Source organism: Bactrocera neohumeralis, chromosome 2 (assembly GCF_024586455.1).
Source record: "Bactrocera neohumeralis isolate Rockhampton chromosome 2, APGP_CSIRO_Bneo_wtdbg2-racon-allhic-juicebox.fasta_v2, whole genome shotgun sequence".
Lineage (NCBI taxonomy): Eukaryota > Metazoa > Arthropoda > Insecta > Diptera > Tephritidae > Bactrocera > Bactrocera neohumeralis.
In genome coordinates this window covers 56,191,009-56,217,959 of record NC_065919.1, presented here as the reverse complement: position 1 = coordinate 56,217,959, position 26,951 = coordinate 56,191,009, and the positions used below count along the sequence as shown (strand labels likewise).

At 33.3% G+C, this 26,951-nt stretch overlaps 1 protein-coding gene across 9 annotated transcripts in view; it reads right to left on the bottom strand.

Moving 5' to 3' along the window:
* Window positions 1–2,764: 2,764 nt before the first annotated feature.
* The window catches only part of LOC126753578 (signal transducer and transcription activator-like), a 28,691-nt gene continuing 4,504 nt past the window's right edge, over window positions 2,765–26,951 (bottom strand). For 2 of the 9 annotated variants that reach the window (XR_007666169.1, XR_007666170.1), the window contains exons 2-12: window positions 17,535–18,237; window positions 16,041–16,958; window positions 15,879–15,964; window positions 14,417–14,561; window positions 14,228–14,345; window positions 13,938–14,157; window positions 13,585–13,848; window positions 13,341–13,526; window positions 13,057–13,177; window positions 7,771–8,385; window positions 2,765–5,359 (exon numbers count right to left, since the gene is read on the bottom strand). Coding sequence is in view for 1 of the 9 variants with exons in the window: in XM_050465144.1 (XP_050321101.1) it covers window positions 9,546–9,576; window positions 13,057–13,177; window positions 13,341–13,526; window positions 13,585–13,848; window positions 13,938–14,157; window positions 14,228–14,345; window positions 14,417–14,561; window positions 15,879–15,964; window positions 16,041–16,958; window positions 17,535–17,659 (2,214 nt within the window). In the remaining 8 variants the exon portion in view is untranslated. Of the gene's footprint in view, window positions 5,360–7,770; window positions 9,577–10,101; window positions 10,183–10,807; window positions 10,946–13,056; window positions 13,178–13,340; window positions 13,527–13,584; window positions 13,849–13,937; window positions 14,158–14,227; window positions 14,346–14,416; window positions 14,562–15,878; window positions 15,965–16,040; window positions 16,959–17,534; window positions 18,238–26,951 lie in introns of those variants that run through there. The other 7 variants (XR_007666172.1, XR_007666194.1, XR_007666178.1 and 4 more) reach the window with 7 other exon arrangements.

Here is a 26,951-nt window from a genome sequence, read left to right as displayed (position 1 = left end):
ATGAAGGGAAAAAAACGAGCCGAAAAAAAAACCCGCGCCAAAGCCGCTCAAAAATCAAGATGGTGCTCATTGTTTTTTCCGAAGGGGCAGACGGACAATAAGTTCCATTTGGCCGTATTGAGGCGTTTGCTACCGAAACGCAACAAAATCGATCGCTATCACCGAAAAATGTAGGTTGCTTACGACAATGTCAGAATTGACGATCAGGACGGGTTTTCTATGTTTGGTGGGATTGCTGCGGAGGCATGTATTATGAGCTAAACTCAATAAAATCTTAATTCGAAGCTGTATTGTTAACGATTAGACCATCTGGAGGAAGCAATCGTCCTGAAGCTTCGAGCTTTGGCCAATAGGAGAGGAATTGTGTGCCCTTCAGCTAACGGCAGGCTACACATATCGATAGTGAGGTCCCAGAAGATTAGGGAGTTTAGTTATGAAATTCTTATGTATTTACCTTACAGACCCGACATGGCATCAAGTGATAGCCATTCTGTGAAAGTGGCAATGTGAAATTATTTGCAAAATGGCAACATTTTATTGAACAAAACGGTGCATGTTTAATGCAATAATATTCGATGGTTTTTTACTATATCAGTCAGTTTTTAAGCTATCGATCTGAAATTTTGCACGCGCCCTTTCCTTCCCAAAAAGTTGCTCATTCCTCGGAACCGTCGATATCAGATCATTACATCATATAGCTGTCATACAAACTGAACGATCGGAATCAAGCACTTTTATGGAAAATTTTTTCATTTGACGATAGCCGAGCTATTCAAATAGAGCGGCGAAGAACGGATTAGGGGCATGTATCAGTTTCTTTGTAGAATATGGTCGGACGAAAGCATATCCGAGGATGGGAGTTTAACTACCGTGGTATAAACCTCCTCTACATCGCTTATAAGGTTCTATCGAGCGTACGAAGTGATTAAAGCCTAACACAACAAACTGTTTGAACCTTATCAGTGTGGCTCTAAGCGTGGAAAATCAACAACTGACCATATATTCACCATGCGCCAAATCTTAGAAAACACCTGTGAAAAGATGATCGACACACAACGGCTCTTCGTCGATTTCAAAGCTGCTTTGGACAGCACGAAAAGGACATGCCTTTATTGGAATTTGGAATACCCATAAAATTAATACAGCTACACAGCTGACTTGAGCAACACCAAAAGCTCGCCAGAATCGAGAAGGTCCTCACTGAACCGTTCGATACCAAACGAGGTATCAGACAAGAGGACTCTATATCGTGACTTCTTTATCCTATTGCTGAAGAAAAAATACGAGCTGCAGAGCTAAATAGAGAAGGTACAATCTTCTATAAGTGTTCTAGAGTGCACAACTGTTGGCCGATTATATTGATACCATTGACCTCTATAACCGCGCCGTTAGTTCTGCTTTCTCCAGGCTGGATAAGGAAGCGAATTAAATGGGTCAGGTAAGACGAAACCTCTCCCGTGATCAAAGAAATAGTCGTTGCACTCGCGACTTGGCTCCCACGTTACTGTTGACAGTCATAACTTCGAACAAACAAAATGTCAGCCTCGAAATCGAACGCATGTCGTTCGAATGGAAGAGGAAGACCTCCACTCCGTTGGAAAGACCAGGTGGAGAAGTACCTGGCTACACTTGGAATCTCCAATTGGCATCAAACAGCGCAAAGGAAGAACGACTGGCGCGCTGTTGCAAACTCGGCTATAACCGCATAAGCATTGTCTTTCGCCAATGAGATGAATACAATCTCTGAAGAAATTTTTTGGAGCGGTGAACTATAGCGTACCGCTGCCATACAAACTGCACGATCGGAATCAAGTACTTGCATGGAAAACTGCTTTCATTCAAATAGAGTTGTTGTCTAAGGCAGTAATGCAATCTTTGTGGAAATTGTGCAGATTAGCAGTGATCGTCGAATCTATTTCTGGGAAATATTTTGCTCACTATATCCAACGTTACCATCAAGTCCTATACTGTATCCAAAACTTCTAAAGGTGAATTTCCATACCAAATCAATTCCATTGCAAAATAAAAAACAGAAAAGCACGCATTTGTCACATTTTTTTGTAATTATTTTACGTTTATTGTTAAAATAACCAGTTGACTTGAGTCGTTTATATGACCATAAACGAATTATAGAAACGTCAATGACACATATTTAATTCAATTTTTATTTTTAATATTATTATTCATTGTTGCTGTAAATAAATTTGCAGTTACATACAGTTCACCATCAAAAAAATGTCTACATATGTGCACTTGTGCGATGATATTTAGTTTTAGTTTTACTTTTGTTTTTAGTTTTTTCGCTTTCTTCTGCGCAATAAATTGTAATTTCATTTATTCGATGTATATTCTTCCTTTTTATTAATTAATAATTAATATTATTAAATATGTATATATGTGTTCGTTATGTATGTTTGTATAGAATTCACGGTGCATTATTGTGAATGCTGCAATAGTAAAAGGACGAGTCATTTAAAAAATATATATTTTGTAGTTAATAAAATTTCTGCTTCATCTTATTCTTCGCCGTACTTTTTGTTTACGCATTTATTTTTTCAAATAGTAGAAAGTTAGTAGCAAATCGGACAATAATATATTTAGTACATGAATACAAAGTGTTAGTGTTTGAGTTTGAAAATTCAAGGGCTTGAGCTGTGTAGCAAAAAACTTCAATCTGCATAATCAATGGTTAGTCTTTCAGATTTTCTCGTAAGAATTGCAGTTTGCTTTATGCTAGTAATTTTCTCATTTTTTCTGTATGAGATTTTCTAAAATCCTGCATTAATTCAGTTTTTCAAGTTGAAAAGTTGTGTTGTGTGTGTGTGTATAATAATTAATAAAAAGCCACAGACATGTCAACATTCGATATATTTAGTTTACATACATTTACTCAATCTTTTTGGTGCTTAAGAACTAGATATCAGTTTACATGTAAATAAATTTTCAATTACAACACTCGCTGCTTTTTGCACTTACTTTTTTATTTATTTATTTATTCAATGTATTCTTTATTATTATTTAGTTAAATATGTGTGTATAGTAGTAATATTTATTTTTGTAAAATGTGTATTTCTATGCATAAACGTACATACAAATACAAAGACTTGACTTTGTATGCGATAAATAGTGTTTGCTCTCTGTAAATATACAGTTGGCGATATTAATATGCGCTCTAAATGGACGTGTGTGTATTCAAGTTGTGGATAATTGCATTATTTCTTTATTATAAAAGACAAAGGTTCTTAAATAGCATAACTGAACTCGTTCACTCGGTTTTTCATAGAATTTTCTTAATGCCATCAACACGTTTGCGGGTGAAAGAGAGTTTTGTGTAAAACAATTCAAATTAGAGTGAGTGACAGCTGTTATTCACTTATTGTTGTTGTGAGGACATTAAATATTCTGCAAAAACAGGCAATGACATTCTTGAAATTAATTAGTCATAACCTCAAATTAATTTTTTTGGGTATAACACCAAATTATTTTTTATTGGTCGTAAGTTCAAATTTTATCTTTGAGTCATAACCTCAAATTCAACTTTTTTAGTCATAAGATCAAATTAATTTTTTTGGGTATAACCTCAAACTAATTTTTTTGGATATAACCTCAAAAAATTTTGTTGTTTTTTTGGTTGTAACATTAATATGTTTTTTTGTTTTTTGAACAAAACCTCAAATTCAACTTTTTTTTAAAACATAACCTCAAATTGAATACATTTTTCTTACTTTTTCTGCCAAAATGCAATTGCGCATATTGATATCGCTAACTGTACTTAATAAATGTATATTTACGTATATCCTTTTTAAAACTTTACTCTCTAATCTTAGTAATAAACACGTTTTTGTTCACGAAAATCGTTTCAAAATTCACCACATTTAATGCAAATATTTTCAAATATTATTATTATTTTCTCAAAATGCTTATTAATAAAACTTCTCCTGCATAACGCTCACATTTAGCTTAGTACTTTACAAAAATGAAAACTTAACATGAAATTAACTTAAGAAGCTAATTGGTAGAGACATGAAATGGAAGCCAATTATAATTATGTATCATAAATTTTGTAAAATAAGAATCACAAATTATTGTATTCAACAATTAAATTTAAAGCAATTAATGCACATACAAATGTAGGATTTATTCCTCTCCTTCTTTTTTTTTTTTGTTTATTGAGAACATAAAAAATTAGCGACGAATTATTTGCTTATAAATAAGATAAGTACTACTTTGCTATATATGCGTGAAGTGTCAAAGAAAATTTTGAAAAATTTCCAGTAAAAAGTTCAAGTAACGGCACATGCGGCCACGTCACAGTATGACGACTACAATGGAACCATACAAAAAGTTGAAAAAAAAACTAAAAAGTATATTAAATATATAAATAATAGCAATATAAAAATGAGAAAAAAATTCAAATACTACTCTTTAAAAGAAATGTGAAATTTTGAAGAAATACTTTGGGCCGAATTAATTTAAACTAATTTTTTTTAATACAAAAATAAAAATACAGAATAAAATCGTTTAATACGCAACTAAAAAATAATATAGACATATACATACACAAAGTAAAATAATTTGGCGACTCGCAACTAACGTAGCAATATACAGTTTGCGACAAGTCGTGTATCGTTTTTGGACTCGCAAGTAGAGCACAGTTAGGTTTATGCTGCTGTAAAAACGCGTATAAATCAATAACTTAAAGTTACTTAAATTAGTTACACTTACGACTAAGTAGTATACACACTTATCGTCAAACATTCAACATAGCGACCGGTTAGTAACCAGTTAGTGATTTTCTTTACTTTCTCATTTTCTATAATGTTTCGTTTGTATTTTTTACTTTCATAAAAAAATATCCTCACTGATTCAATTCAACATTTAATTTTATGCTGTGGACTCTTTATATTTTCACCAATTGGCATGCATATATTTATAATTATTTATTTAAATTTTTTTTTTTTTGCAATTACATTCAGTTAACCACAAAACAACAAGTACCAGTGATAAAGAGAATTCAAGTATTCAAGCATCCGCAACATTGAAAAGTTCATTTGACTATTAAAAATAGATTTACAGAACACAAAAAAATGAAAATTTAATATAATTATATAAGGCAACGGCGAGTATAAAACTATTACACTTACTATAAGTTATTTACCACTAACGGTAGTTACAAGTGTTTCGAAGAGTGTAAGAAATTTAGTGTACATTAAAAAAATTTAAAAAAAATATTTTTTTTGTATGTTTTTGGAGAGAAGATATAGACTAAATATAAAATTTCAAGGCGGTACAGCATGCATAACGGTTAATGTAAATATCATATCATATTCAGCATCGACTAGCGACATGAAAGTGTACACTGCAAATAGAAATTAAAAAGTTTAAATGAAAATTGTCAAAAATTTGATAAAAACGAAATTTAAATGCAAAAAATTGCATACAGAAACAATTTACTACATTTATACCATTTATAATAGTACATAGATCCAATACATACATATATTTAATAATATTTGATAGTTAAAAAAGAACTATTTAACAATTACATACATATCTGCTTTATGTAGTATATACACACCCTAAAAACTATATAAAGGTAAATAGTTGTGCTTTGCTTTTTTTTTGCTATGAGCATTTAAAAATTTATTTAAATAACATTTAGTTAGATAAAAATGCACGTGTATAACATCAATTTAAAATTGGCTCAGCACTTTCGCTAAATTCGTGTGTGTGTAAATTCGTACTTTATCTTTTAGATTTAATATACTTTATATTTTAATTAATGTTATATATTTAAGACAGCCACCGTAATATTGTATTTCAGGTCAACATATTTCATTTGTAGCACGTCAATTACATTATAGATTAGTTTAAGTGCAAAATCTATTGAAAATTTATTTGGTTTAAAAACATGATTTTCCATTATGTTTTTTATTTAAAGATTTTTATTTTCAAACGATTAGAAACGGAATATTAAAAATATTTCCACTGATCTTCTACTAAAGTAGTATTCTTTTCATATATATGAGCTGTCTTCGATTCGTCATTTCTCTGCTCGCTATCTTTGCAATTGAATGCAATAAGAATAAGATAGTCTGCCTCATTGGAGTAACTTCGACGCTACCAAGCTTTGTTTTACACTTTTTTGATCAGTTTTAGCAGCAAGAATGGCTCTAATGACATATTGCTGTCAAAAATTAAAATTCAAATATCTTCTTTTATTAATTTTTCGACTTTAAGGTGTTGAACCTAAGGTGACGGTCTAAAAAAGTCGATTTGGGAATTAAAAAAAAAGTTTTGAAACAATTGTTTTAATTTTAAAGGTACAATTATACATATTTTAAGAATGCACAAATACACAGTAAAAATTCTGAAAAAAAATATTTTTCCTGTTAAACGCGATATCGGACTGCGCTAAAAAACGTCTTCCGCTGCTGCCATGATTACAGCACACTTGGTGGATGTAACTTAAAAAAAAGGATGAAAGTATTTTTTCACCCAAGAAAACAGAGTTGTGCAAATGTCAGGTTATATGTTAGCGCAAATTTCCCCTTCAAGGCCACTAACCGAACTGAGTTATCATCAACACACACTTTTATGTTTTTAATATTTATTAAAATGATATTTCTTTTGTGTGCCTTTTTGGGATAATAATATCGCTATAGCCATATAATAAATTAAACAAAAATATAATAGTGGTCAGGACTATAATACATAATAACAATAACAGGACAATAATACATTATAAAAATAATTCGGAAATTTTTAAATGAAGGCAGCGATTGAAAGCGGAGGAACCCAACAGTGTGAAATTCTGAAAAAATCGATTTTTTTTATAATTCGATAGTTTATAACAATACACCTAGTGTGAAATTTTGAAAAAATCGATTTTTTTTATAATTCGATAGTTTATAACATATTTCGGTACAAAAATTTCAAATCAATATCTCAAATAGTTTTTGAATTACAGCCATTTAAAGGGTAGCCACTTACTTCAATCCGGTTCAGTCATTTTTCGAATTTGCTACAGTGATAACTCGAAGAATCGGACAACATGAAATTTCATGCAATGACTGAATCCGTTTTTTGATCTGATCAAAAATTTAATAAATATTTAATTTCCTTTTTTTGATCATAGCCTATTGTTTAAAGATTTCTTGTAGTTTAACGAAATTGTTTTATTTTTAGGTTTCATCCACGAAGAAGGCCGGATTCACTGCAGCAGCACCTTTTTAAGCACCGACGGAGATATCAATCACATAGATATACTCAAAAAATATTTAATTTTTTTTTCTCTGCGTATTCTTGAATCATATATTAATATAGGTGGGAGTGCAACCCTATCGGGCTCAATTAATCATTAATATACCCTGAAAATGTCTGAGCAATCTATGCAGTCGTTTTTTTTTTTTTTTTTTAATTTCTAAAAATCGACTTTTTTTAGGCGTTTCCCCTTAGGTGTGCACTACTAATGTTATGTCAAACTTTATCCTTTGGGCTTTCTTATCCAAGCAATAGGCTATTTATATTTTTTCCTGTTGATTTTATTGACTAACGGAAATTGAAAAACTGTAATTTTAATCTTAAACTACTATTTTATATAATTTAAATATTTCTTCTATCAAATAAAGATAATTGGATGCGGATCTATTGTAGAATACTTAATTAAATATTAACTTAGAACGCCGTATGAGAAAATATTTTTATAAGAAATAAAAAGTTGAAAAAAAAATCAATAAAAGTGTAAATTAAAAATAAATATGTACATACCATACACTCACAAACTGATAAAACAGCAAAGTATCCCTTCGTAGAATATTTCAATAACGCGTTCTCTTTGTGTTTTTGTTTTCTCTCGTTTTGAACATGCTTCCTTCAAACCATTAGTGGCATTTTGCTTTACTGCTTTTGTGTGTTTAACGATGGCTTACAAGTCGCTCAGAGACAGCAATTTTTAAATATACACAGCCCCGTAGTTTTGAAAATATTGCTCGACAATTTAATAACGGTAGTTAATTGTGTGGACAGATGTGTGTACGGTTAATGATTGCTAACAACTAATACACTGGCCTACTTTACTGAGGAACTCTGACTCTCACTTCCGTTTTATGTGAATATATGCAAATCCGTGTTTTTGTTGTTTGTAAAAGTCATAAAGTTCATAGAAAAGCGGCAGTTTCTAAGCAATTATACGCTTTATATGATGGCAAATAGTTAAAATGTATTTTATCGTATAAATTATGTTGTTGTTGTTTTTTATTGTTATTAATTTTTTTTTCCTTTTTCCTTTCAATCAATTTGTTAACGTGTGTATATATGTATATCACTGCGTGTGTGTGTATCTATCCGCATCCATCATAAATTATTGAATCAAAATCACTAAAACTGAGAGAGAAAAATACACAAAAACAAAATTTATAGACATTAAATAGAACAATACACAAAATATACAATATATATATATAAATATTAATAAATACTCGTTAAGTATAGTATGTACTGTACGGAAAAAGATTGATTACTGATTAATAGCAACGCACACACAAAAATAGGATTTAAAGCGAGTGCGTTGAAATGAAATTAAATGAAAAATATGAAATTTTGGCGGCTTTTTAGCATGCAATTTTTGATAGAGAAAAATAAAGCCAAGTGCCATTAGGTGATTCCGCTTCGTTGTTACATCTACATTATTATATTATTATTATTTTTACTTTAGCACAGCATTGGTGGCCTACAAAACGCTGCCTAGACTCGCTTATACGTTTAGACTGCTGCTATGTGGACAGTTAAGGTAAATGGCAAGCAATAACACACCATTGACATGCAACAGCTAAACAGACGCAGTGTTCTGAACATGCAAAGCACATCTATTTAAACACCTATTATAGACACCTTTGAATACACGGCTTTTACAACAAACGTTTAAGTGGCTCAATCAATACAACTACATATTATCACTATAGTTTCGGCTGCGGATGCGCAAGGACATTGAGCATGCAAGTACACACATTAATTGCGAATATTTGTAATGAATTTTATTTGTTTTTTTTTTATTATTTTTTTCTCTGCAAAAAAATGTCACTGCAGAATTCAGAATTGTGACAATCGACTTGAAGCGTGATTTCTGCTAATTTTTTTTTTGTTTTTCTTTGGTTGTAATAACGCGTATCGACACTTTGAACGACTTTAAATGTTATTTCAAATTTTTTATTTATTTTTTTAATATTTTTTATTTTTTTTCTTCAGCGAAAAATGCAAATGCAGCACATATAACTTTTTCTTTCATTTATACATTTTTTAAGTCTTTTTCACATTCATTACTTTGTATCGTTGCTTTTTTCATAGCTTAGTATTTTTTTGTTTCATAGCTTAGTAATTACTTGGCATGCGCATAAAATCCCAATCCTACGCATATTTTGAGTTGTGAAGTATTTATAAGTTATATTGTATTTGCCAAAACATGTTTCGAATCGGTTCATTTTGGTTCGTTACAATGCTTTTCATTTCTTTTACAAGTAGGTGATAGTATTAATGTGTGTGCGTACTCAAAGATGCGTTAGGGTGTTACTCTGCGATCTAAATAAATGCAAGCAAAAGTTAATCTTCATTGTTTGAGTTATTTATGAAATGAAAATTAGTAATAAGCTTTCAATATATTAGTTATAGAATTTTTTTTAATATGTATTGTATTTACTATATAAGTAGTCATTGGAGTAGCAGCTTCCATAGCTAAACAGCTAGGGCAGCTTATAATTAGTCAGGGTGTGGTGGTTAGTTTGATATAGATGGCAATACTTTTTCTTTGAGTTTTATTTTTTTACTTTCAAACCAACGGTAGCAGCGAAAATGCAGTTCAACATTAGACAAATGACAACAAAATGTTTATGAGCATGAGTGAAAACCGGCGCAACAGCGACAATATTATTTCTTGGCCAAGAATTAACATGTTGTTTGCTGGTCAATAAAAAAAAACAATAAATGGACAGCAGCAACACTTTGTGTTGGATGAATGAGCAACAGCATGAGCTTAGTATCGAATAATTTTAATTTTTTGGCTACTACTTAAATGCACAACAACACAGACTGTAAGTATGTACGTACGTAAGTCACATATCCATGAATTAGTGATTTTTTTTTTTAAGAAATTGTTAAAAACTTAGACATCATAATTGCATAAAGTACCTAGAAGAAGTGAAGAAAGTGTACTTAAGTTGCTTAAGCTTGTGGTATTTGAAAAAAAAAAAAACTTAATATCGAAATCGGAAGTAGAAAAGCGCTTAACATTATGCTACAATTATTATATAAATTATTTGCAATTAAAAAGAAATAGTATTTATGTGTTGACGGGCGTGGTGAATTAGCACTGTACACATGTTTGTTCATTGCAGCACGACACCGTTTTCACCGTTATTCGTTAAACTATCTACTTCTATTTTTTTATCACTTAAAAAGCATCCAATGATTGCCATTAAATTAAAACTACAATAAGTTACCCAAAATAAATGCGGAAATTGTATAATTTAAGTAAGAAATTAGTTAGTAGTTGGTAATAGATGTGGTAATGAGAAGTTTTGAATGGTGACTTGCATTGATTGGCTATATGGCTAATGGCTGAATGGCTGTGAGAACGCACGCATCAATTTGCTTTGTTTATCAACGTACAAAAAAAGTAATAATAATAATAATGGAAAAAAACATAACAGCACATTATACCACATTTCAAGACAAGTAGTGCAACACTTTCAATTAGAAAAAAAAAAACAAGTTATAACCAAATCAATGAAAACGAAATGTTAAGAAAAAATACCTGCTTAAAAGTCTTGAGCAACTGTTGCATGACATGTTGCACACACTCCACTAAATATTTGACCATTCATTATACCAATTACATACAGCCCACCCATTTCAGATGCAATTCCAATCGATGCCAAGATCTTCGATATAACTATCGAGTTTGTATGTTTGTGTGTGTTTAAGAAAACATTGATTTCATCACACACAGGGAGGACGCGTGAGGTTAAGCGTGTGTGTGTAGTGGCAAAAGGTTTAAGATGCGCGCAGTTGTTTTTTGATTTGTTTTGTTGTCGAAAGTATAGTTGTCGGACAGCCAGAAGAATCGGGAGAAAAATAAAAGACAAAATTGTGTTCAGTTATATTGAAATAAATCATATACTTTATACACAAATAGGCTAGGTTTTGTTATTTCTGTTAAACATATCAACATTTTCCAAAAAATCGGCACAGTCGCAAGTCAACTGCGCTGATTGACCTCATTTAGCATTGATTAAATGAAACAACCCAATGCAAACAGCGCACCATTAGTGATTTATGCAAAAAAGCTTGATTTCCGGTCATCATTTAAAAAAAAAACCATTAATTAATTCAACAGGTGAGAGTTAATTTTCAAAGTATTGCGATCTAGTTTTCAAATAGAGCTAAAAGCAAGGTTCATTTATAGAGATAGTGTTCAAAGGTTTAAGCAAAATACAAATATACAAATTAAGTTTGTTTGCCAAGTTAAAATCAAAAAGAAAAAGAAACATAATACACAAAATAACTTCAATTTTGCATAAAATATGTCAAAATGCTGTCAAAGTCATATGTGGGGTAACATCTCAATTTGTTTATAAATAAATATGTATATGGTTTTGAAATGTGTGCCTACATCTTGACGAGATATGATCTCTTATTTGTGCCATGGCATTCGTTTTACCGCTTGAAAACTGAACTAACTGCAAGTAGTTGAGGAATGCTAATGAAGTGCCTCACATCTTGATATCAATAAATTTGGAGGTTATGCGTTGCTTTACTGTAACAGTATTTTCTCTCAAATTTAGTTCAGTGTGAAGTTACTTAAAATTTTACGTGCACATTCTTCATATATATTCATAACTACTGATCCATAACCTTTTTTTTTTTATCTATAAAATATTTTTCAAAACTTTTTCTAAGAAAAATACTAACTGAGACCGCCACTCAAAGACATTATCAATGTTTTAAACGTACTTTTAACATTAGCAAGAAAAATCTTACTTCGCTTACACCGAAACTATAATAAGCTGCACAAATAAATATGTTTCCATAAAAGAAATTGATTTTAATCGCCCAATTTGTATGACAGCTATGTGCTACAGTGGTCTGATCTGAACAATTTCTTCGTATATTGTGCCGTTACTTTAGACAGTAATCACTGCCAAATATAAGAAAGAAAGCTTGTCAAATAAAAAACTGTTTCTAAGAAGAACTTGATTTTGATGGTTCAGTTTGTATGGCAACTATATCTTATAGTCGTCCGATAACGGTGTTTGCGACAGATGTGCAACTACTTGGAAGGAAAAGGACATGTGCAAAAAATCATATCGGTATCTCAAAACCTATTCGATCTAATCTAATTTAATTAAAAACTATGTGACTAGTACACGAAGACGGGTTTCCGACTTTTCCTACTAGGTGCTACCAACTTCATGGCTAACTTGATTTTCTCTTTTCAGGGCTTAAAAATCGCAGGAAATACAAAGTGTTCCGTAACTTGGCATGCTAAATAAAATAAATTAGATATTATATCTCCAACGGAAAGAGATCATAAACTTTTTGAGCAAACTATGAGCCACTTTTTGATTTAAAGAGAAACATTTTGCAGATAGCAATACGAGGATACAAGGTGTGTGCCATTTCTATGCTGTTAAATCTCGCACAACAATGATTGTATAAATCTGAATATATTAATCTAGAATATTTCAATTTTAAACAGGTCCAAAGTCAGTGCTAACCCTCCGAACAGAATCGCTTTCAGGAACTTACAAGGGGAAACCTCAACACATATGACTTGACAACAATATTGGCACATAGAAGAGAACAAATAATTTCAAAGGATCGTTAGCCAAAATTAAACAAAAATATAATACTTTAGTCAGATAAAAGAATAGTATAAGCAGCCCATTAAATTTATAATTACAAAAAAATTAGTAAGTAATAATTGAAAAAAAGTATTACATAATTCAATTTCGAAAATTAAAGTAAAATTAATTTTTCTAACAAACAACAACAACAACTTACTTCGGTATTGATATATCTTGCGGTTGATGCTGAGGAGTGCCCACCACGGAACCGCCCTCTATGGCCGGCACGTGTGCCCTTATTGTATTCGGAACATAGCCATCACGTGTTGTTTGTTCTGCTAAAAGCAATGTTTATTTAATAAGCACACATTAATGTACAGAACAAAAAGTGGTAAACACGGCGCTTAATACGATGCACCGAATTATTTCCATAAATCATATTTTCGCGAGCAAATAAGCGGAGGTTATCACATTTATCAATGTGTTGATGTTAACACTTACCGACGTGGTGTGAGTAGAAGTTTCCAAACGCCTCATCACGTGCCAGATTCTTTGGAAAGACAGTACGCAAAACGTTCAAATCGTGTATGCGGTCCGCCAAACAACGTATATTTAAATCACGTGACGTCCAAGGTGCCAGCATAAGTTTATTACCCTGATCGTCGACAAAAGCCACAGTTATACCACCTAATTAGAGACGACGTAATAAACTTAGGTGTGTTAATAAATACAACATGTCACATACCCAATTCACTGTCGGAGAAGCGCAGTAAAAATGTGCCATATTGTTGCATAGGTAAAATTTCTTCCAAAGTCTTGCGCTTGTTTATGAAACCAACAATAAGACCCTCTTTCCACAGATTCAATAAATGATCTTTGGTCAATTTCATTATTGCAAAGAACCAGTCCCAGAAGGTAAATGCTCGATCTGGTAGAGGTTCTTTGCAGAACTGAGCCCAAGTTATGAACTCATTATGCTCGCCAGCTTCGTTGCGGAAAAGTTTCTCATCTAAAAATTCGAAAAACCAAAATAAAAATTATTAATGAATCGTGCTTGTACTAAATAATCGTAATGAGAGTATACTCGTAATAACTCACATAGAAAGTTCAAGTTATCTTCGGTTAAATTTCTTCCTGTCGCCGAACCAAACTTCGTATCCAAAGCCACAGATAATTGCTGCCAGCGTACTTTCTCTGGCACTTGGAAGGGTTCACGCGTAATATCGGAAAATGCATTATCCCAAGTGATTGTGGCCCAGGACTGTGGCTCCTGATTGCCGTGCACAATCACAACAACTGGCAAAGAAAGTGTCCAGCACTGAAAACGAGAAGTGACAAAAATATAAATTATAAATAATTTAAATAAAAATAACTTCATTAGCACTTACACTTATCTTGAATTCGTTGAAAACGACAGTTGTGTAGAAGAGTAAAGAGAACTTCTCGTCCATAACACTCTCGGTGCCTTTTTTTTCGGCCCGCTTAATTTTTTTCAATTGCATATTTCTGAAAAGAAGTGTCGATTTTTTTCAGTAAACAAATATTGTAAATATTTTGTGAAAAAAATTGAAATTTACCTAAAACTGGCTGAGAATACTCGGGTGGCCTGTTGGAATTCCATAGAGCTGACGTTGTTTAAAATTTCACCAGAAGATTGCGGCGGAGCGGCGGTTTGCATGTCCGTAATGCTGTTATGAGCGGCGTGCCGTTGAGCTTGGGCCTCTGAAAAAAAGGTCAAACATTAGCTTGTTAATGTAAAATATAAACTTTAAAATAATTCTTAAGAAGTAAGAAAGAGCCACTTCGTATGTAACTGAACATTTTGTATTCTCTCAATTTGCAAGGCTCAAAGTACCGATTAATTGCTTGAGAATATTTTTCGACCCCGTTTTTTAATATACATAACTCACATATTATATTAACCTATATATTCGACAAAAAGTCGACTAGAATAGCACTAAATAATTACACGTAGTAAATGCGGGCTAAGGCACATAATTCGTGGACCGATTTCACCAACATAATTACCACAACAGTAGGTTCAGTAGCTAGTATCCACGCTACAACAACATTTTCACCACCAAACTATAGTATGTCGAAGATTATATTGACCGATATATACGGTATAAAATTCTTATAAGTACCATATATATGAGGACTAAGTATTGACCATATCCGATTTGAAAATACCGTTAAGAGTTCTCATATTCTCGGTAAACAAAAGTCGGGCCTAAGCACAGAGGACCTAGTAATCGGTATCTGAAGGCTTTAAAAGTTATGGTCCGATTTCGACCAGTATTTGCAGAATTTTTTAGGAATGCTGCCAAATTAACAATTCTTAACCGGATTAAAATCCGGGTCCGTTCCGGTTACACAGACTTGGCTGCCGTAAGTAGGAACAGATTTCGACCATATGTTTGTTGGTGTGGCGGTTGGGTGGCAAGGCAAATACGCTATTCACTGACAGAGTGTCGATGAAGGTGTTAATGGCTCCGCTGTGAATACGTGGCTAAAGTGAGCTGCGTCCGAAGTCCGGTCGGAGTACTGTTCGATGTCGTCAACGTAATTAAGAAAAAACCCCTTGAATTCTTCCGATTTGACAGTCCTTGGTCGGATAAAAATATCGGTCTGACCATCATGGGGATGTCCTTAATGTTTCTAGGAGATTACAAGAAAAGGAACTCATTATGTTTCTTGACCGGAACTGTACTTCTTCGTCCAAAACGTGAATATGGTCATTGAAGATACAGTGGGAAGAGATTCTCGATCCTTGCAGAAAAGAAGCAACAAAGGTCGGAGCGATAGTCGTTTACTTGCGAAATTTCGACCATATGTTGTTGTTGCTGTTTTAACGGAAATCTAATCCCCGTTAGGATGGAAAGTGTCAGTTGTGTTGTCGTCGATGTCATCTAACGGAATTTCGACCATATCTTCATTAGCGCTTGATTTGCATATTGTAAAGTAAAAGTGGTTGTCGTACGACACGATAAATACATATTTTTTTGTTCTTCAATGAAAACATTTAAGTTTTCTTTATACCTGAGAGTATAACGCATTCTATAGTTGGATTAGTTCTGTATATCTCCAGCTGTGGGCCAATCAACCATCGTACAGCGGCGGCAAATCTGAAATGAGACAGACGAAATGAAAATTTGTATACAATATATGTATATGTAGGTATACGCTTGTATATCGACTAACCTCGTATGTGTTTTCATCACTTGTGGCGGCTGGCGTTCCACTATAAAAGCCGACAACACCAGAATTTTTTGTGTAGAACGAACATGATTTAGCAAATCTGTCAGAATCGGATCTTCGCCCATCGCGAGCAGATTAGTAACGTATAATTGAATTTTAGTAATCATATCCACCAACATCTCTATACAACGTTGTATCTCATCTAAATTGTCGTGGAATGGCGCACCATTGCCAGCCAAAGCCTGATTGCGTTGCCACATTTTCAAAGCCATTATCACTTGCTCTTGTATCATATCGTATTCGTTGATAACGCGTCGCAAATCGGTGACAACAACCTTCTTGCGTTCGGACAAAATGAGATACTGTTCCTTAAATTGATTTTCACGTTCCTGTATATCTTGTGCCGACATCATTGCACGTGTTTGGTTGAAATCACTAAAATAATTGTATACCGAATCCTGTTCACCTTGGAAATTATGTATGGCCAAACGCATATTCTCAACATCGACGGCTAATTTCTGTATGCGCGCCGGCAATGCGTACGCATCTTCGGCCATATTCACATCGTCGATGTGGCTAACGCCAACGCCAACGCCGACGCCGACACCGCTCAAATAGGGATTACCTGCATTCATGCCGCCGATTCCATTCACATGGCCACCAACAAGTGCTGTATTATACATGTAGGGATTTTGTGGCATTCCTTCCTTCAACGCCTGAATTTCACGAAGTAAACCGTTACGAAAGTACGTGTATAGTTCAAGGGGTGTTGTTCGTGCGAGATGCGCGCAAATTTCACGAATTTTAAACTTTAACAAATTATCACCATCCAATGTAATGAGTTTCTGTTTCAGTCCGTCGTAGAATGCGTTGACTAATTGTTCGAAGATTTTCTGGTTAGTTGGCAATTGGTGATGGGACCTGTAAGACACAAGCGTGGTTTAGTTTACCAATGTTCTATGTAAGTATGTATATTTTATTATTGAAACGCATACAACAAATGTATATGTAATAAATATACTTTAAAAGTCAACTTTATTAAGATATAAACCAGTCTAATTTAAGCTAAATATCTGTTGGCACATTAAATCTAAAGACAGCTAACTCGGTCGGAGCGAACCTTTTCTGGAAGGCTCTAAATGCTTTCCCATGCATTGTACATATTTATAGTACGACGAGTACGTGTACGGAGGACTCAAACAAAGAGGTTATTATTACGCAAATAGTAGACATACATATTAAACACACAGACACACACGCACATACATACACACAAAAACACATATACTCATTTATTAATTTATGCAGCCGTTGTGAGCTAGCATTAAGTTTAATTATGCTAATACAATTGTTGGGACAAATATGTATAAATAAATGCTAAGTTTTGCTAGATTTTGTAAGGCGGTTGGCTTAAGCGCCCAGCACACACATTTCTCCTGCCACTGCAGCCTATTTGTCTATAGTGCTTTTCGTTTTTGTTGTTTTTTTTTTACTTACATTATGAACTCTTCAATCCACGATGCAAATTGCACGCGTATCTCGGCGAGGCCCTTGACATCGTAGTACTGAGACATGCGCTTTTCAAGCTCCGGAGAGCGTACGATACTCTTCCACAAACTCATTGTGGTGAGCAGCACTGTGTGTGCGTGTGTGTGTAATTAGCAATTTGCTTGTTTATGATCGATATAAGCGACTCCCAATTTGCAAATTTAAATATTAATCTTTTTTTCTTTGCAGGTTAGGTTTGTGTAAGCAATTTTTATTGAAGCTTACTTATGGCTGCTTATTTGTTTCGGTCAATTTACAACATGCGCTACCACAAATATGCAAAACAAAGCGCTGAGATGACGATGATGTCCTGCAACCTAATTACGTATATATGTATGGTGATTAAATCACCTATATGGGCACTATTGGCTGTGGTTGGAGTAGTAGTAATAGCAGTGGTTGTGGTGGTGATGGTAGTGGTGATTGTAGTGGGAGTGATGTGCGATGTCCCTGCACGGCAATGTATGATTAACCAAACCCAATCCAATGGACGCACTTCACAATCCGAAAATGTTAGAAAATTAAATTTGACGTGCCCCAAAGTGTTGATGAGTGGATGAAACGTTTCGTTTTGAATTTATAATTTGGTTTATTGTTTCTTTTTTTTGTAGTCCAATTTTAGTGCTTGCGTTTTGTTTTTTAGAATGAAAAACTAAAAAATGAATGAGGAAAGAAGCGAAATGTGGCAAATTAGCAAAGCGTATACAAATATTTTCAATTAGAATTTAGTGAATTGGACAATATTAAACAAATGCAATTTATGTATGTATGTATATGCATGCACATATGTACGATGTTCAAACTTGTTATTTGATGTTCGGAAATGGAAACATTCTTATTCAAATAAATTTAGTTTGTTTGATCTTGTGTGTTTACTTTAATTGCAAAATTAAAAAAAAAATATATATTAAATATTAATTGCTGCTAAATGTTTAATTTCTCTTCCACTAGAAATACAGTACAACGCCGATAAAGAAGGTAGGTAGTTACTGGTTGTTTAAAACTTATTATAACCTAAAAAATGTTCTAATATACAAGAGGTGCGTTCCAAAGTATCGATTGTTCAGTGAGAATTTCATGACATTTCATTGATTGGAAGTGAAGTTATTGCGTTTTAAGTGTCAGTATGTTTGTGTTATCGTGCGAAAATGAGCTTCGAACAAAGAGCCAACATAAAAATTTTGTTTTAAAATTGGTGAAACTTTAACCGAAACGTTTCAATTGATGAAACAAGTTTATGGCGATGATTACCAATCCCGTAGCAGAGTGCACGAGTGGTTTCAACGTTTTCAAAGTGGTCGTGAGGACATAAATGACGATCAACATGTGGGCCAATCAAAATGCGTGATCATCGGAAATTCCATCGAAGCAGTGTGTGAATTCATCAAAAATCAGCCGAAACCATCATTGAAATTCATGGAAATGGAATTGAACATCTCCAAAACATCGACTTATCGCATTTTGAACGAACATTTGGGCTGGCGAAAGGTATGTGAACGGTTTGTTTCGCACAAATTGACTGATGACCAAAAATTGCTCAGAATCCAACATTCGATTCGACGCTTGTGACCGATTATTTGAACAAAAATCACATTTTAACCATTAACAGCTCCCCGTATTCACCTGATATGGCACCGTGCGACTTCTTTCTTTTCGGAAAAATGCATTTGCCCATCAAAGGAAAGCGTTATGCAGAGGTAGAGGCCATTCAAATGGCTTGCACCGGCATACTGGCGGCCATACCGACCAACGAGCTAAAACACTCGTTCGACATGTTTTTGGACCGTGCAAAAAGCTATATTGAAGCAGAAGGAAACTATTTTGAATAAAATAAATTCATTTTGCCGAAAAAACAATTTGTTCTGTTTTTTAAGTCCTTTTTACTTTGGAACGCACCTTGTATAACAGTTTCATTTGAAATCAATGTTGTGGTTTTGAATTCTGTGAAATTCATTATATATTTATAAATTCGTATTTTTTATAAGAAATGACACTCTGTTTTATTGTCGCTTAGAAACGATTGCATAAAATCGTATACTCCCGTTATGAAAAAAAGATCAATTGAATGTTAAAATGGCCGGTTGGTGAGTGATTTAATTTTTTAGTAACGTTGATTTTGAACTTGCTTTCTATTGAATTTTGTACATAGATTAAAGCACATACATGCATACATATATAATAAAACATACTGACTAACTAAAAGCTTATCATGCCGCTTCGGCAGTGCTTTGGAAACATTGAAAATATTAATAAAAAAAACATTTTTAAGCATTCTTCTTTATTGAGAAAGTAGGTTGTCTTAAAACATTAATTTAGTTTTCTATAAAACTTGACTTGTTACAATTTTCCGCCCACCTTTCTCAATGATGACAAAACCTAAAAAATTAAATCAAAATTGATCACAATACAGAATTAATCCTTTAGACCAAAAAATAGAGTATTTAAACATTATTTTTGCTTAATCGATTATATCTACATAAATATGTATTTGGTTGACGACGTCGCATCCCCAGCAGGCTGGCAAACCAGAACATAACCGAGGGGAGCATTGCCTTAGTCACAGTTTGTGGTCATGAAAAGAAATGTGATGAGTCAAATCCTCGAGTGGTTCAAGAAACACAATGTTTGGTGCGAATTGTGATATGGTTGCATCATCGAACCTTAATTGTTACGAAATCAGGCAGGAAATGCTATTACCATCAATAGCAGGACCGTTCCCACGACCGTCGGGTCTGCGTAACCGCAACGGATGCGAATTTTTATCCGGTCAAGGACTGTCAACTCGTCATAATACTGCCGCTACGGAGCAGTGGTGGCCATTCGGCCCACCTTTTTGGTGGTCAAATCATAAATGACTTAAAATTATATGCATAGCAAAAAAAAAAAAAGAAGAAGAAGAAGCAATTTAGAACAAATTTTAGTTTTTCATTTCATTTTAACATCACATCATTCCTTTTGGTATACCCTGTACATATGTACATATATAAATGATGATCGTGATTATCTGCGTCCATACGCGAAATAGTCCCTCAGTTTTTGAGCTATCAATGAAAATTTGCAAACAAACTGTTCTCCTCAAGAAGCTGCTCATTTGTCGGTACCGCACCGCTGTAGCGTGCATATGGCTGCCATACAAACTGATCAATTAAAATTTAGCCCATGCATGGAAACATTTGATATTTGACAAGATATCTTCACCAAGTTCGGCATAGATTATTATCCAAAGCATCGCAATGAGACAGCACAGAGCGGGCATACAAATTGAACGATCAAAATAAAGTAATTGTATGGAAACTTTTTTTCTTGGTTTACTTCACTATCGACTTTAATTGAAACTTTCGCGCACATACATTCGTATATTGTTTTCTAATTATATTAAATAAATCATGACTAACCATCTGCATTTATACCGAAATCACGAACAGCAACAATATATTGTTATAATTTGATGATATTAAACAAAAGCTTCATTTACTTTTGTTGCTTGAAAATTTATAGAGATGACAACACAATTATATGAGTAATTTAAAATTTGCACTCGCTTATCGTTACAGCGCGCTGTTTGTCTAGCCCCACGTATTCGCATTCGTAGTCACTATACTACATATAATATGCATTAAATGCGCACAAACACCGCGATACATACATATGTATGTATATTCTGATAAAGATTTAGATTAAGAAAAACTCTCTTAAAAATATTTCGCGTTCTTTTTTGTGTTTCGCGTTTGTTTTGTTTAGCAATTAATATGCACACACACATACAAGCATACATACATATAATCGTATTATGCATAACACACACACAAAAGCATTTTCGGTTTTTAATTTATAACACATTAATTTTTAATTGGTTCAAAATTATATTTCAACATTTTTTGTGCACAATTTCGCGATCCAAGCGCTAAGCATTGAGAAAATTGTTGAAAGCAAACACTTTACGCTGCAACATAACGACCGATAATGAATGCAAATCAAGAAAAGCCACACGGAATAGAATTTATACGATTTCTCGAGAAAACGTCGTTTGAGCTGGAAAGTCATACGCACCGTGTCTAAGCCTTGAAAGTAAAACAATTTCGAAGGGAAACAACAGGCAAAGCAACAAATACAATAAACACAATAAGAGACGTGACTAAAAATATAAATAACCTTCTCAACAACAACAAACAAGTAAATACAATTTGACCGGTAAGACCAATGAAGCGGACAAGCAAAACAAAAACACACAAATATATAAATATATTATATGAATATGAGTGCGTATGTGTGCGTTTGAAAACGAAGATAGAGAAACCAAGAAATTTTGTAGGCTGCACGAATCTCAAACGATTATATTTACAATTGTGTGTTTGTATGCATGTAAGTGGCCCGAAGCGATAAGGATCTCCCGAAGCATACAAGCATACACAAAGCAGTGGTTTCAAATGAACGCAATCCGAGCAGACGTTTAAGCATTTGGGTTGGGGGAAAAGTTAAGGTAATTTTCTAAGCCAACAGGTAGGTCAACTGTGACTTAAGCAGACCGCTACATGCGTTGCATTTTTCGTTTTATTTCCGCCTTTTAACCGACGGCTCAAACCTGTTAAAGAGCGTTTTCACTGCTCAAACTTAACGCTAAGTAAATTTGTATTGTAGATAAGATTACAGATACATACATACATATGTATGTAGGTATATTGGTAACGTCTCTGTAATCGTAATGTAGCAAGCAAACAAAAAATCCTCAATTGAAGAAGAAAAGTGAAATGAGTTCATGGCGCCTAATAAAAATGACATGGAATGAATAAATGCATTATCTCAATATTTTGCAATTTCAGGGTTAACCCAAAAATGGCAATTGTGTTGTCAACAGTTGCTGAGGCAGCAAAAAGAAATATTATTATATGTATATGAATCATGATTCTAACTGTTATACAAACAATAAAAAAAATGTATTGTTGTACAGTTTAATCACTAATCTCAAACCAATTTTTTTAAAGCGACGACGTCAACACTGGTTGGTGTTAAGAACTTCGGTCATCGACGTCATCTAATTAGTAGTCCAAATGAGCAGTTTTGACGTGATAGGCCGTTAAGAAGAAATGTTAAGATGAGTAATCATTTGATAGTGGTATCAAAAGCGTATTATTCGCAGTGTGTGTGGAAATAAATGTTTGCATATTTGATAACGCTAGCCAAAATTCTAAGTAAGACCACAACACTTGCAGTAATTTGAAAAATACTTTTAGCGGATGATAGAATCAAGAAACAAAGAATATAAAAATTATGATTTTAAGGAATAATGCCGAGTTGGTAGTCCTTGGTCGGAACTATTGTAAATGTGTGTCCAATACGGTCTTTGACGAGCCAACTGCCTTGGGAATTTTAGTATAAAAGTAAAATAGTTAGGAAAATGCAGTTGAACTTTCATAACTCAAACTCTTGAATTGGCAATAGAAGTCAAATTTCCTTCCATTACTCGAAGTCTCAAAAAAAAAGTAAAATATCAGCATTATCACATTCGAATGTATTTCGTATGTATTTTACACATTATATAATACCAAAATTATATATTATTCATAAAGAAGAAAATACAGTGAAATTCCTCATAACCGGACCCCCATCGTCGCAGTGATTTTGTCAGGCTATTGGAGCTGCCTCGCGGCAAAAACTTATATTTGAAATGTATTCTTACGGTCACAAAAAAAATAAGTTGTAATTTATTAAATCTTGTATATTTTACAAAATTATTTGTATTTAGGAAAGTATGAAAATATTAATGTAAAAGTTGTGTTCATGAAATTTGTCCGGTTATGGGAGGTTTTTGGTTATACGTAGGTTGCTTTTTACATTTCAGGATTTAGCAACCCTACTGGTGCAGTCTGGCAATTTTATACGTACTCAGAACGTTTTGACATACGCTATTTGTGTTATTTACAGTAACTTAAAATATTCATCTCATCTGTCAAAAAATAGAATTAAATCTTGAACTATTTCGCGCGATTATGTTTTACAACTTTCGTCGCGGATGAACCCATCAACAGTGTATCGATAAACTTAATAAAATTTTTAGCAATAAAACTCCATCAAGGACAAGTGTTTAGTGAGGGTGTGGTGAACTCAGTCGAGGTCGGAGGTCATTCCACGATGGATTTCATGAAGGTCTTCCAAAATCAGTTATTGCTCTGCAAACTATTGATGCTGTGCACAAACTAATATAGACAGATAGTCATTTGATCTATCGTGAGATAGACACAACTATAGGCATTAGTGGGACCAGCATACGTACATTCAATATTGCATGGACATTTGACTGTAAAACTATTTTTTCACGTTGGAGCCTTCACAATCTATCGATCGCTCAAAAAAAAAGCTGTAAGGGCTGTTCGTAATGGGGAATTTACTTTGTATATAAAATTTATTTTTAATTTTTAAATTATGGCGTGCAAAATTGAAGGAGAAAGGGAAAACTAAATTTCGCAGAATCAATATTGTTGAGCCTGTTCTGAACAAAATATGACAAGCGTTGCTCTGCTGAAAGAAATCAATGTTTTTAAGTATATCAGAAAATCACAAGAAGTTTCAGAGAATTTAATTGAACAGAAAATAATATCTAGCACTCATATTTAGAAGGAAAAATAAATCAAATTACATTTAAAATGTATTTTCTATTTATATATACTGTGGCTATAGTATAAAATAAAAATTAATCTAATAAAAAATTTTAAATTTTAATATAATATAATAATAAGTTGTCAAAAAAGTCTTGCGGTATTTTCGCTAGAAAGCGCGTAATTCTAGTTTATACCTTTTTGGAAAGCTCATTTCACGCGCTAACACGTGTTTGATTGATTTTCGTTTCTTTTAAGTCGTTCGTGAGTTATAGCGTCGCAAACATGAAGAAAAATAAAGAGAAAATACGGCATATTTTACAGTACTACTACGATAAAGGCAAAAATGCATCTCAAGCCGCCAATAAAATTTGTGCAGTTTATGGACCCGATACAGTTTCCATTTCCACCGCACAACGATGGTTTCAACGCTTTCGTTGTGGTGTAGAGGTGGTCGAAGATGCGCCACACTCCGGAAGGCCTGTCGTCGAAAATTGCGATAAAATCGCTGAATTGGTCGAAAGAAACCGGCATAGTAGCAGCCGTAGCATCGGTCAAGAGCTGGGCATGAGTCATCAAAAATTCAATTTCAATAAAAAAAATTCAATAAAAATACCGCAAGACTTTTTTGACAACCCATTATATAGACAAAAACATGTGTTGGCCACATAAGAATCAAATGAATTGACCTTGAGGCTTAATTTTGGAAATGATTGATGTAAGTAACTATTTGCCCATGAGAAATAGAATAAAATTTCAAAATCTAAACCGAAAATTGATAATTTTGTGAGATTTTTAGAGATGGCGAACGTTGAAACAGTCATAAGCCTTGTTGTTGTTGTTTCAACGGAAATCTAATCCCCGTTGGGATGGTAAATGTCATTTGTGTTGTCGTCGATGTCATCTAACGGTAGGCCCAAGAAACGTGCTGTTTCGACGGGGTCGGACCAAAGGGAGAAGGGTGTTAGATGGGTGGGGTTTGTGGGGCATGCAAAGAGGTGGTCAGTGTCATGCGGAGACTCGTTGCATGCAGGACATAAGCCTTCTGAAGCACTGGTCTGCTGTAATTGGACACCATTAATTTAATGAAGAAGTGTGTCAAGAATATTCCCGGCGGACTTTTTGATGATCAAATGTTTTCCAACAGTTTACCGCTGTTTAAGTCTTGCATTGTTTAGTGCAATATTTTGGGTGTTTATTGAAGTTTGATTTTTATCTCGGCATTTGTTATTTTAATGAAAATTAAAATAATTATTTATTTGTTTTGTAAATTGGACAAACTGGACACAGTGAGGTATTAGCTTAAGAGTTTAAAACGGAAATCCTATATTTTATGTACTATATATGTACCTAGTAGATATAAATTGATATACGACTGTTGAAGGTATATTTTATTTTGGACATTCACTTTAGCTTTAATATAATATAATATTAACATTTGTTATATTCTTTTAATTTTCTAAGTTATTTACTATATACATACATTAAAGATGTGTATATATACAATATGTAAATGCATAATTGCACTTTTGAATACATCAACATATATACATACATATATGGTACATACATATAGATATCGGTTGCAAATTTATTCACATGTGTTTGCCAATTTGCTAAAATATGATTTGTGAAATTCCACTGCAGACGAATTTCCAAGAATGTCAACCGGCGAGCAGAATCTTTTATGCTGCATACACAAACAGCTGTCAATTATTAACTGGTCTTTAACATCGATACCCATCCAAAATGGGGGGAAAAGAAAAGCTAACTTTGCATTATTCGATGACACCCATTCAACCATTGGTTATAAACAATAAGGGAAATATATTAACATATGTGGTGTATGCATGGCAGTATACTGGAAGCGTTGAACGAATGATTTGCAAAATAATAAAGTTTACAAATACGCAAATTTTAAGAGTAAACAGAGCTCATTGAAATAACAAATTAGCCACTGATAAATATCGGAAGTGAACATGGAATTTATTCAAGTCAATAGTGGTCCTAACATTCGGTAAATTTGTAATAAAATTTAAAAAGAAAATTAAAAATATTTTATATATTTTAATTGTATATTTAAATGTAAATATAAAATGAAATAAAGAAATATACACAGTTATTTAATTTTCTCCTGCATATAAAACCGATATAGGAACATACAGTGTCGGACAAGACGTATTGGCATTATATCAACGAATTACTTTATTATCTCCTTTTCTCGCAAAAATCTCTCAAATTTGAAGAATAACTATTTATTTCAGGAAAACATACAAAATCATAGAAATTATTTGCTCCATGCCATTTCATACGAAAATTAAACGTATCCAATTTTCAGTGCGACAAAACATATTGATTGTTATTCGTTATTTTATTAACCTTTAATTTTAATTACTCCATTCCATCTATTTGGTATGCAAGCTATAAGATTGTTAATAACTTTCTGTCGAATGCTCAACTATGTTTGTTTTGCAGATCGAACAATTTATTTTTGTCTCCATTCATACCTTATCTATTAATCCTTCTATTTATTATCTCAAAGAGATTCCCAATAGGATTTAGGTCCGGTGATTGAGCCACTTTAAGACATTAATATTTTGCTACGAACCAATTTGACACTAGTTTTGAAGTATATCATGTTGCAACGTCCACGAAAGTGGCACATCCCATTCCGCCTGCGTTTTTTAAATTAAATTTTGAATCCACAGAGAAAATTATTGTTTTCCTACGTTTTACTGGAACACTGATGTGTTCCCCAGCAAATTGTAATCGT